This window comes from Saccopteryx bilineata, chromosome 1, assembly GCF_036850765.1.
Source record: "Saccopteryx bilineata isolate mSacBil1 chromosome 1, mSacBil1_pri_phased_curated, whole genome shotgun sequence".
Lineage (NCBI taxonomy): Eukaryota > Metazoa > Chordata > Mammalia > Chiroptera > Emballonuridae > Saccopteryx > Saccopteryx bilineata.
The window spans coordinates 47,042,623-47,055,775 of NC_089490.1; the positions used below are offsets into that span (position 1 = coordinate 47,042,623).

General features: G+C 43.1%; 1 protein-coding gene across 1 annotated transcript in view; it reads left to right on the top strand.

Annotated features, from left to right (window-relative positions):
- The first annotated feature begins 2,535 nt into the window (after positions 1-2,535).
- CD109 (CD109 molecule) overlaps positions 2,536-13,153 on the top strand; it is a 146,918-nt gene continuing 136,300 nt past the window's right edge. Inside the window, exons 1-2 of the mRNA XM_066253712.1 lie at positions 2,536-2,781; positions 3,856-4,028. Of these exons, the coding sequence (XP_066109809.1) occupies positions 2,708-2,781; positions 3,856-4,028 (247 nt within the window). The 5' untranslated portion in view covers positions 2,536-2,707. The remainder of the gene's footprint in view (positions 2,782-3,855; positions 4,029-13,153) is intronic.

Here is a 13,153-nt window from a genome sequence, read left to right on the forward strand (position 1 = left end):
GTTTTTCATTTCCATGTGCATGAAATATCTTTTTACCATACTTTTACTTTTAGTCTATGTGTATCTTTCATTCTGAGGTGGATCTCTTATAGACATCATATTTATGATTTTCTTATCCATTCAGCTACCCTATGGCTTTTGATTGAAGCATTTAATCCATTTACATTAAAAGTAATTACTGATAGGAATGTATCTATTGCCATTTTATTACTTATATTTTGGTTTCTTCTCCTCCACTCCCTCCTCCCTCCTCTCCACCTCTTCCTTCTCTCCTCCTCTTCTCTCCCCTCCTCCCCTCCTCCTTCTTATTCTCCTTTTTCTTCTTTCTCCTTAAGTCACTCTCACATTTTTTTTTTTTTACAGGGACAGAGAGAGTCAGAGAGAGGAATAGATAGGGACAGACAGACAGGAACGGAGAGAGATGAGAAGCATCAATCATCAGTTTTTCCTTGCGACACCTTAGTTGTTCATTGACTGCTATCTCATATGTGCCTTGATTGTGGGCCTTCAGCAGACCAAGTAACCCCTTGCTCGAGCCAGCGACCTTGGGTCCAAGCTGGTGAGCTTTTTGCTCAAGCCAGATGAGCCCACGCTCAAGCTGGTGACCTTGGGGTCTCGAACCTGGGTTCTTTGCATCCCAGTCTGACACTCTATCACTGCGCCACCGCCTGGTCAGGCCCTCTCACATTTCTTGCAACATTGATTGCTTGTGATGAACTCCTTTAGCTTTTTATCTGAGGTCATTAATCCTTTTAACAAATTTTTATTGAGTAGCTCCTCTGTGCCCGGCATGTGATAACTTCATCTCTGTGCAAATTCACATGGCTAAATTTCTGCTTTGTTAAGTTTTTCAATTAGTGTGCTTTGTGAGAAGAAAGGCAGAAATAGAGAGGTTGCATCAGTTTAAAATCTTCACAGATTTAATTTTATAAAACAACTACAGTAGGTGGTTCTAAGCCTTTCTAGAAATCTTTCTGGGAATGCAATATTATCAACAATCTTTTTGAGTCCCTTTTACATTTGTCTGCCTCTAGAATAAACCTGAATTTATTGAACCATCTTATAAAATGAAGCTTGAGAAGAATTTTCTCCAACTTTCATTTTTCATCAGAGTGCCCCAAATTACCTCTACCTGTCGATACTCTATGGCCCACTGTAAACTGAAGTACAGCAGAATCTCAATCCGCATTGCAGACGTGCTGAATCAGTGTCTGCATTTTATTGTGATTCTCATATACATTAGAGTTTGAGAAGCACTGATTTAGACTTTGATACTTGGCTCACACTTGACTCTGGCCCGTCATTCTGAACAACAGAGGTAAGGAGACCGGACTAGCAGTAACAGCTGTATCAGGGGTGGGATCTGCAGCCAAGGATCCACTTACATACTTTTTTTCCTTATCCAAGCCCTGCCTACAGAGGAAGTTGGCCACTAAAGATAGGCTGTCGGCTGGAGACATAAGGACGTGAGAAGTCTCCAAGAGTGGTTCAGCAGAGAGAAAAAGGGTGGAACAGGAAAGGGAGCAAAGTAAGTTCCTGGATTCCCAAAACCACAGCTTATCTAGGTGCTACTTTCCCCCTTTTTAGCACATAATTTGGCATGAGACATAGCTTTGCCTACCTCTTTTCCCTTTGCATTTTGCCCCGTATTGACAAGTCATCATCTAAAACTCTTTGCCATGAATTAGATACTTGAAGCTTTTGGGACTGAATGCGCCTGTTTTTCGAATGTTCCCGGTCTTTATGGTGTAGTCATGGTGAAACCTGAGTCATCTGAAGACGGTGGCAGTGCCAAAGAGCTGGGGAAGGAGCTGCTGACAAGACAGGACAATGAGGAGCTGGAGATCAGTAACGCTGGGCACCAGTGCCACTGGCCTTCCTTAGCACAGGAGCGCTACCTCAGTCTTACCTGTGTTTATCCAAATTGTTTCAGGCTTTCCAGCGCTAATGAATACTTATCTGTGGCGAAGTGTGTTTAGACACAGCCAAAAGTATAATGCATCTCCCCAACTGTTTTTCAGAGTTCCAAGAAGCAACACCTAACACTTACATGTGCCAGAATCCTTCTTTTTTTAAGTTGAGAAACCACATTTTCCTGGTGAGGGAAAAAACAGACCTCGATTTTTGTTTTAAGGTAATCAAGTTTTCTCTGGTGCACATTCATATATATTAAACAACTACTCAGTAAACACACCCGTTTGGTGTGTGTGTTTTTGCTATTTCTCTAAATTCTGACTCATAGTCGGGAGGACAATGATTAATTTTTTTCCACTTCACATAGCTTCTATGAATTTCTCCACACAAGGATGGGCCTGTTTACTCACTCTGGGCATCGCTGGTAGAGCGCTAGTGTAAACAGCCGGAGGAACGTGGGCTGGGGAAGTGGGCGCCCGTGAGCTCCGCGGGGGGCAGGGATGCTGGGGCAAGGTTGGGCTGGCCGCATTTAGAGAGACGGCTCTCTGACCCTCCTGGGCTGGCGACGTTTGCCAGAGCAGCGAGAAGCGCCATTGTGTTGCGGGTGAGAGGGGTGGAGCCACCAAGTCCTGTCTCAATTTAGATCTCGCACTCCGCTTTTAGGCGCGCCCATTTCAGACTGCTGAACTCCAGAGTCAGGAATACAAGTCAGGGAGGAGGTGGGGAAGCCACACCCCGCGGGGCTCGCGCGTTTCCCCAGGAGCTGACGGCCGCCCAGGCAGACGCTGCAGAGATGCGGGGCCCACGGCTCCTGACCGTCGCCCACCTCGTCTGCGTGTGGACCGCCGCGCTGGCCGCAGCCCCCGGGTAGGAGCGCGGGCGGGGGCGGGCGGGGTCGCCCGCTGGCTGCGCGGGGCGGCCGGCTGTGCAGCCGCGGGTGGGAACCCGCCCGGGAGCCCGCCCCGCCGCCGCGGCGGCCCCAGCCAGGCACTGGCCAGGACGTTTGACCGTGTGTCGTTTCAGCTTGGTTCTTCTCCCAGGACGTTATTTAAGTGTCTCTCTGGCCGTAACTACTTTCTAAAGAGAGTCATTTTATTTTTAGTCTACGTTGCCTCTTCATTTTTCTTAACTGTTTGCTCCCAAATAATGTGCTTGCCTTTTTCTGTCAAAGACATGTGATAAACAAGGTGTCTCAACTTTGGCCCGGGCAAAGTGTGGCTTAGGTGACTGAAGTGTGGTTCAGGTGCAGACTTTGTAGAAAGGTTAACTACGGAGGCACCGAAATTATGGAAAGTGCTCACTCCTAAAGGTTTTTGCAGCTGAGCCATAACCCCTAGCTTGGACAGAGAAAGAGCTGTTTTAGCGACTTTTATATTCTGCTACACCTGAACATTTCACCACCGATAGTTCAATGTCTGATGGTATATTTCAATCAGTGGCATTGGTTAGAATAATTTGACTAGATGATTGTTTTTTGGGCAAATGCCCAAGCCTAAAGGTTTGAATGAGAAACAGGAAAATCATTGTGTGTGTTTAAGCCAAGAAAAAAAAAACAAAACAAAAAAAACCCCACACTGGGATGAGCTCATCTGTGAAATAGAAGTTTAGAGGCTTGCACATCGCCAGTAACTTGTGCATGCCCCAGTGTAAGCCATCCACACTGAGGCTCATCCTGTACTGTGCGTGGTTATTTTTGGAAGTGAAACACAGGCCCTACTCCAGTGGTACATGAATGACCACATTAGAACTGATTTATGGGGATTGTTCCGATGGCATTTCAATGCAGTTGTTAATGGGAGCAGCAGGGCTTTATTAATTGAAACAATTGCAATTGGCTTACTTTAGGGAGCCCATCTCACTGTCTGTAAAACTTAGGGATCACAAAAGAATGGAGATATGAGGATAAAAAACTTTGTTTTTCCCTTGTTGGGAACTCTTTAGGCCCAGGTTTCTGGTGACAGCCCCAGGGATCATCAGGCCTGGAGGAAATGTGACCATTGGGGTGCAGCTCCTGGAACACAGCCCCCCACAGGTCACTGTGAAGGCAGAGGTAGTCAAGATAACAGGAGACCACAACAGCTCTGTCCTGGAAGCAGAAGGAGTCTTTGAAAAAGGTAAGATAAACAGCCCAGGGTTTTACCCTTCTGCTGTAATAATCAGAATATGTTAATAAAGCCGCGTGTTAGGTAGGGCAACAGAGAAATCCCAGATTTGGAATGGCTTACGTAATATACTTTTAATTCTTACTCCTGTAAAGTCCAAAATGGTGTTCTTCCAAGTGGTGAGTCAAAGACCCAGTTTTCTTCCGTTTTGTGGTTCCATCGTCATCAATAAGTAGCTTCCAAGTCTGCAGGGGAAGAGCATGGACTTTCTCATGGGGGAGGTTTTTATGGGTAGACCTAGAGGGGCTCATGTCATTCTTGTTTCTCTTTCAGTGGCCACATTTAGCTGCAAAGGACATTTAGCTGCAAAGGAGGCTGGGAAATGTAGGTGAATGTGTACCCGGAAGAGGAAATAAGTGTAGTTAGCAGTCTGACACAAAACCTTATTTATCAGGTATAGAGTACTTTATTAAATAGGACTACGGAAGGAAAAGAAAAGCAACACAGAGAAAAATAAAATTTTATGAAATATTTCCTAATTTTTTACAACAAAATGTGAAAGTGGGAGCAATTTATAAAATAACCTACATCTCTTGTTTCAAGTTTGTGTTCTAACCTAACCCAGGATTAAATTTGGTCAATGAATGTCTTCTTTTGCAATACTAAGGGAAAAATAATTTTTTTGGGGGGGGATGGGATAAATACTTAAAACTTTTTTTTCATCAAAATGACATTTATTGTATGTATTTTTTTCTAGTTGAAAGAGTAATATATGCTCAGTGCTTACAACCTGACAAACACTGAAAGTAAAGAAAATAAATGAAAATCATTCATAATCCCACCACCCAACTAGAAACACTGTTAACCAGAAGCATGTTTAGTCAGAGGCCATAAATTAGGCACAAATTCCTATAATGTTAAGAGTGATATTAAAAAAAAAAATTAGGTAGGGCAGAAAAAGAAGGATGAATGGGATTCCACAGCAGTTCATTGTATAAATATTTATACTCTGCCAGCTTGGAGGAATGAACACCAACGTGAAATGAGATAAAATCAAAGCTGGTTGACATTTGGAGCTCTTTCTCCAGGGGAAGTTGATTGGGTGGATAAGTTTCAGGTAAGAGTCAGGAAGAGGTATGTGTGCAGGGACCAGGCCACTTTGTCTTTCAGAGGAGCACTGTCAGGAGAAAGGGAGGCCTTATTTCTCTGACAGAGGAAATGCCCGTTACAGCTTAAGACCCGAGATTGAGTCTTAGCACTAGTTCTTTGATCTTGGGCAGGTTACTTAGCTGCCCTGCGCCTCAGTTCCTCATCTATAATATGGGGATAATGAAATTTAATACCCAGGGCAGTCATCAAGTTAAATCAGTATGTAGCACCTATTAGGCATTCAATAAACAATAGCTGTTAATATTATAAGTAATATATAGTGTAATAATACTGAAGAAGATGTACGAAGCATCATTTCCTTTTTACATGGAGGCTGACCTCTACTTTCATTATTGAACCATGATTTCTGAAAATGAATGAATCCTGGTTTTATGATAATGGCTAAAGAAAATACTGAAATACTAACTCACAGCGGACAATACATAAGGTATTGTAGTTCCACACTCATTATTATTTATTAAGAATTATTATTTTGGCTTTACATGTGCAACAGTATTAGTGTAGTGCAGATCTGGATGATTTTGATAAATACTTGGGCTTTTCTTGAACATTTGCATACTCTTTTTTTTTTTTTTTTTTGTATTTTTCGGAAGCTGGAAACGGGGAGAGACAGTCAGACTCCCGCATGCTCCCGACCGGGATCCACCCGGCACGCCCACCAGGGGCGATGCTCTGCCCACCAGGGGGCGTCACTTTGCCGTGACCAGAGCCACTCTAGCGCCTGGGGCAGAGGCCAAGGAGCCATCCCCAGCGCCCGGGCCATCCTTGCTCCAATGGAGCCTTGGCTGCGGTGAGGGGGGGGGGGGAGAGACAGAGAGGAAGGGGGGGGTGGAGAAGCAAATGGCCGCCTCTCCTATGTGCCCTGGCCGGGAATCGAACCCGGGTCCCCTGCGTGCCAGGCCGACGCTCTACCGCTGAGCCAACCGGCCAGGGCCTGCATACTCTTATTCTAGATTTCCCCTTGCATTGTCTTTTCTGCAATTTCCTTTATCAGTCTCCTTTCTTTTTTTCTGCAGATAGTACCAACATTGGGGGTGCATGTTATTGTGGCTTGGTTTTAAACATTATTAGATTTTTCTTCGAGGAGGAGAGTCATCCCTCTGAGGAGGCTAAAGTGCTTGAGACTGGGTTGGGAAACACTATCCTGGGAGCAGAACTGATCTTTGAAAAAGAAAGAGAAAATGAGCTTCTTGCAGGGGCTGTTTCTGACGGTTGATAACACAGTTTCATTGCAAAGACCATTGCTGGGAGCATGATCCTTCTTTGAAAGGAGAATGCTATTCAGTTATCAGAGGCTTTAGGTCATTGTTCTCAGCGCAGATGCTTCCTGGAATGTGAGGACTTAAGGATCAAGACATTTCTCCCTTCTTGTTTTCACCTCTTTTGCTTTATCTGACTTCTGCAGTTGTAACTATTAGATAAAATAGGACTTTTAAATCAATGCGGTCTGGGTCTGCTTAGGATTCATTTTTATTCTTAACCAAATAAACATAAACAAATAAGGACATTTCAGGTCTGATTATTTCATCACTGTCTCTGAAGCCCTTGAAGAAAAGGTTGTGTGCCCAAGATCACACACGTTATTTTGGTTTTACATGTGCGACAGTTTTACTGTAGTGCAGATCTGGATGATTTTGATAAATATTCGGGCTTTTCTTGAACGTTTGCATACCCTTATTCTAGATTTCCCACTTTAGTAAAGATTCGTCTTTTAGCAGAGCTGGGTAAGGATGGGGACTGTTTCTGAGTGGCTGTTTCTAGCAGTTCCAGTTTTCTTAGCAATTCCTGGGGCAGCAAAGTGCATCACTATAACCGGACTAGAATGCATTTCTAGCTTAATTTGTGTCAGAAATAGTAATAGCTAAAGGATTTGAATTGTAGAATGTACCTTAATAAATGCAAAAAAGGATAGCTTGTTGTAGTGCTGGTGGCTGAGGCCCCGCAGGAACACATTGGATTGGGGCAGATGGTAGATGAACTGCAGAGCTGGACAGTGTTGGGGCCATACCTGTTTACTGGAGGCTTGTGGAGACAGGAAACGAATAAACAAAGGAAAACCTGCTTTTCACAGTGGAGGGTTAGGGATCAGGAAAACTGCCCCCCACGGTGGCAGTGGCAGCTGAGGCAATCAGGGAACCACACCTTGCAGTGGCGGGAGTGTGACCTGGGAGAATCGCCCCCCAGGGAAAGCACCTGTAGCTTTTCATAGAGACACACGTGGCTTTCTGCCACGTGTGCTCACGCACTAACTGGGCAAAGTGCTTGCAGCTGGGGAACACAGCTGTTTTCCCCACATTTGTCCTGAAGGAAGAGTTCATTTATTTGTTTGACAGACACAGGGAAGATTTTGTTTGCACTTCTTTCCCTTGAGGCCGGCAGATTTTATTACATTATCGTTCATTTATTAATTTTTATTGTATTCTACATTTATTGAGGATCAGTTATTATTTTTTGAACATCAGCCCTTTAGGAAAAAGTGTTTCTACTAAACTTTATGCAGTTTTTGAAAGATGTATTACTGCCTCTTTAGTGGTGAGATTCAGACATTTAAGTGTACTTGGCATTATCACCGTCACCCACATCATCATCACCATCATTATCAGTCTCACCATCATCTTCTTCATAGTGAATAGAACTATGTTCATGATCTTATTTTCCATCATATAAGAGCAGGATGTCTCCTGGTGAGTGCCTGCTGGTTGGGAAGCACCACTTACTTATCGGGCCAACACTCCTTTCATCTTCCCATTGAGGTATTGGGGTCAGATATGCTCTCTGAGTGTGTCTGTGTCCTTCACTGGCTTTTTCTTTTGCCCCCAAATCTTGGAGAGTTAACGGGGTGTTTACTTCCTAATTTTTTAAGAATTATAAAAGTTTTTATGGCTCTGGCTAGGTAGCATAGTTGGTTGGAACATAGTCCTGATACATGAAGTTTGCAGGTTCAATTCTCGTTCAGAGCACGTACAAGAATCAACCAATGATGTTTCTTTCTCTCTTTCCCTACTCTCTCTCTAAAAATAAATAAATTAAAAATAATTTATACTTGGTCATTTATTGTTTTCTGTGTTTTCTACATTGACTATATTTTTCATCTTGATCCAGTAAAGATGTTCTTAAATTTGAGATAGTAGCTGAAATTTCAAAGAAAAAAAAATGATCGCATTCAGTTTGAATGGCTTTCTGATGGAAACAAAGCTCCTGATCCATTGTTTCATGACTGGTAGATCAAAGCAGCGCCATGGTTTTATGAGAGGGGATTAATGAGTGTGGTGTGTGGGCAGATCTCCCAGGGCAGGTTTTCACAGGCAGCTTTGCCAGAGAGCTCAGTCTGAACTTGTAGTTGCATGAGAATTATTTTTAAAGGGTGTGAGCTCTTCATTCACATGTCTTTGCTATTGTGTAGGACATGTATAATATAAACAGGTAGGTGGTGTGTGAGGATAGAGGTCCATCGTGGACTCAGGATGTGCTTGGGCCCTGAAGCCAGGCGACTTGAGTGCCCCTTCATTAGTGGTTGTGTGGCTGTGGGCAGCTCTGATCTCAACAGGCTTCAGTTTTATCATCTGAAGAATGGTGGTTTCTGCTTTTTACGATTACTCAGTTATTGTGAGGATTTAAGTGAGCCAAAATGTGTAAAGCAGTTAACACACAGTAATTATTCAAGAAAATGGTAGCTGTGATTAGAAGAGAATTGCAACAATCATGTCAGAGGCATTTATTAATCACCTACCGGGAACAATACTAGGAGAGAATGAGAAGGGATTTAATGTACTAATTATCGAGTTCTCCATAATGCCAGGGACTTTCTGCACAATATTTAATTGCTTTTTTAAGTGAGAGGGGTGAAGATAGACTCCTGCATGTGCCCCGACCAGGATCTACCTGGCAACCCCTGTCTGGGGCTGATGCTTGAATCAACTGAGCTATCTTTAGCACTTCAGGCTGACTTTCTAACCAATGGAGCCACTGGTCTGAGAGAGAGGAAGAGGGAGAGAAGGAGGAGAGGGAGGGGAAGAAAAGCAGATGGTCACTTCTCCTGGGTGCCCTGACCAGGGATCGCACCTGCACATCTGCACACAGGGCTGATGCTCAAGCCACTGAACCACCGGCCAGGGCTGCAATATTTAATTTCAATAACTCCATGAAAAAGGCACTCTACTGAAGCTAAGAGAGAAAATTAATTTTCCTGACTTAACACACTAAATGGTAAAGCCTGAATTTGAAGTTGTTTCTGAATTTAAAGGTCTTCTACTGCCTGGAAAAGCGTGAAATAATTTTTGTTTGCTTTAGTTTGGAATATCAATGCAATGTTGTATCAATCATCTTCTAAAATCATCTTCACGTTTGCTGGTGGGAGTTTAGACCTGGATCTAATGAAATATAGTCTGGATCTGAAATATTGCAAGGTGCAATGCTAGCTCTTCTCCTAATTTACTTTGGGCTTCTTAGAATTTTGGAGCTGGACTGGATCTCATAGATAAAAGCCAATTTAATCACCTAATTTACAGATGAGGAGATGCAGGGGTGGTGTTTGGCAATTTGCCCAAGGTGAAATCGCTTGGTGGAAACTGATGGCAGGTCCCCAAATTTGCAGCCCAGTGCTATCTCCATTCTACTCCAGGTAACTTTCCTAACATGGAGAGCTGTAAGACTGAGGTATATTTACAAATGTTGATGATTATTATTTTTTTGATACAGAAGGAAATAAGGCTAACTAAGGAGTTTTAAATGCTTACTTGCGTATTTGTGCAAGTTTCTTATTTCAGCTCAAGGTGGAGTTTCTCTTTATGGACTAATAGCTCTGCATGGGGTGGGGGTAGGGCTAGGAGCCACACAGATCTTTCTAAAATCCGTGGCTGTGTTTCTCAAAATTCCAGTAGTACTTATTAAAAATGCAGATTTGTGGCCACTCCCTTAAGGCATGAGTAAGGTCTAGGAATCTAAACTTTAAGCAGTCACCACAGGTGATTCTTAGACACCTTAAAATGAGAACAGCTGCCCTTCAGTACCTAAAGAATTTCTTGATCCAGTACCAGAAAGCCTGAGGAGCATGCCTTTACAAGCTGATGATGACTCATGGCCCGGAGAGGAGGCCCCTCCCCGACTTCCGTGCTTGCCTTTCAGGCAGCCCCCAGCCCTAAGCATTGGTGTTCATTTTAAGCAGTGGAGGGATTTGGGTTTGATTATGAAGCAGTGACTGAGTGAGGTTGAAAGTGAGCATACTGATTCGTTAAACTCCAAGTTAAACATTTGCAGCCTCTCTCCTAAACACGAAATGAGTCACTGTCCCAGTGACTCACAGGGCTGTGATGGAAATGGAAATCAGATTCTAAGAATTTGGGCAGAGTGACTGTTTGATCCTTTGTGTCAGCGGTTTTCAAACTTTTTCATCTCGTGGCACACGTAAACTAATTACTAAAATTCTGGAGCACACCAAAAAGATAAATTTTTTGTTGATCTGACAAAAAAAAGTAGGTATAATTTTGATTCATTCATACCGGACAGCTATTGTTGTCCTGGCTTTGTAATATTTTTATTTGACAGTTAGGTATTTCATGCTTTAAAAATTCTTGCTGCACACCAGTTGACAAATCACTGCTTTATGTTGTTAAGGGGGCTTTGCAATGCATAAGCTAGTTATCTCTGCAATGACATTTCTCCCCGTTGTTGTTATTATTTGCTCTATGGCTGCATGTGAAACATGAATGAATGAGGGATAGGGAATTAGAAGAAGGAAGGCATTAGAGGAAGTTCAGAAGTTTCAGGAGGATAACATATAAAAGTTCAGAAGGCTGGAGTGTTTTAATTTTTGTTTGTATAAAAAATTCAATGTGGTTTGTAAGTAGAGCTTCTTCTGTGTAACCCTGTGCGTGGTACTGTTTTACCTTTTACACCCAGAGCTATACAAATGTCCATTGGTAAATGTCCCACCTCTGCTGACATATTTGGCATTTAGTGGGAACAGTTATTTCCCATCTTAGAGAAGGGTGCGGTGTGCCAGAGGAAAGGGCCGATGGCTGGAAGTGGGGTCGTGAGCAAAAGATAGAGGTTTGTGTGTGTGTTTTCTGAGAAGATGTTACATTCTGCTTTAGATAGAATAAGTTTGAGGAGACATCGAGATGGAGATGTTCAACAGATAGTCTTGAAATTGTAGCTACAGAGAGATTGTAAGCCATTGTTTTCATTGAGGCAGACATTTGAAGTCTTGATGGGAATGCATGAAAGGTACAAGAGAGACAGTACTTATGGAAAGAATGAGACTGATGACAGGAGCTTGGAAGGAGGAAAATAATTCAATGAAATAGGTAGTGAGCAGCCAGAGACAGGGATAGACTTGGGCAGCCAGAGACAGGCATAGACTGGCGATGGTGAGATGTCTCAGAAACCAAGGGAAGAAGGAGTTATGAATGTTTTCATAGTGCCAAGTGGCCCAGAAGGTCAGAGAAGAGAAGATGAGGACAAAGAAAAGGGCATTGGTGATCCTCAAGTGAATGGTTTTAAGTCGAGTGTGGGGAGGAAAAGCCAAGTTTGAAGTAATAAAAGGGTGGTGAGAAAATATAATCAGAAGGGTAGATCACTCTTTGCAGAAGTTTGACCGTTGAAAGGAGGGAGGATTGTTAAAAGGCACAGTGCAGAGGTAAAGTTGATGCAAAAGTGAGGGGTAGATAGTTTATGGGTAAGAGATAGTGGGATCAGGATCAGGAATTTAGTTGATGTAGATTATCCTTTAAAAGGTATACTTTTCTTTGATTAAGAAAGAGGAGAACGGCCTGACCTGTGGTGGCGCAGTGGATAAAGCGTCGACCTGGAAGTGCTGAGGTCGCTGGTTTGAAACCCTGGGCTTGCCTGGTCAAGGCACATATGGGAGTTGATGCTTCCAGCTCCTCCCCCCCTTCTCTCTCTCTGTCTCTCATCTCTCTCTCTCTCTCTGTATATCCCTCTCCTCTCTAAAATGAATAAATAAATTAAAAAAATAAAAGTGTCTTTAAAAAAAAAAAAAGAAAGAGGAGAACAAGTACGGAAAGAAATATATATATATTTTGAGGTATGAACTTGAGATGAAGAATAAAATTGAAGTACGGTTTTAAGAAAACTTTGCCATTGTTAATCTGTCTGCCTCTAATTATACAGATTTGTCATCTCTTTATTGGAAGCGGGAATAAATGTTAAAAGTAGTGGCTAATTGGAGAGAGCAGCCCAGATCGGAGGTGTGCCTTGGTGGTGCCCTGACCTGGGTCCCTGCTGGGTTGTGGGATATTGGAATGGAATGCAAAGGCTGATGCTTGTACTGATATGGAGGAAAGGCAAAGAAGAGAGTAGAGAAAGGGGCTGTTCATGGTGGCAATGTGGAGAGGAAAAATAATTTTCCTTTCTCCTTTTCTAAAGCTTTTTCTGGCTGGACTAATAATCAAACTGACATGAGAATGGGAGAAAATACCAGATTTATTTAATACATGAGAATGTATATATATATATTTTTGTGTGTGACAGAGACAGAGCGAGATAGAGAGAGGGACAGATAGGGACAGACAGAAAGGGAGAGAGATAAGCATCAATTCGTCATTGCATTACCTTAGTTGCTCATTGGTTGCCTTCTCATATGTACCTTGACCGGGGGACCACAGCAGACCAAGTGACACCTTGCTCAAGCCAGCGACCTTGGGCTCAAGCTGGTGAGCTGTGCTCAAACCAGATGGGCCTGTGCTCAAGCCAGTGATCTTGGGGTTTTGAACCTGGGTCCTCTGCGTCCTACTCTGACGCTTTATCCACTGCACCACTACCTGGTCAGGCAGGGGTTCCATGAGAATATGAGACCTGCAGCCAAATTGGGCAGTGAAGACTAATATACCATACACCATCTTGAGCTAAGGAGAAGTGTGGGGGTGGTGGTTGTAGTTTGGGACTTCGAAAGGCAGAGGGCAATTCACATCCTGATAGAAGAGCAAAGGATTGGTAAATAAAGGTTT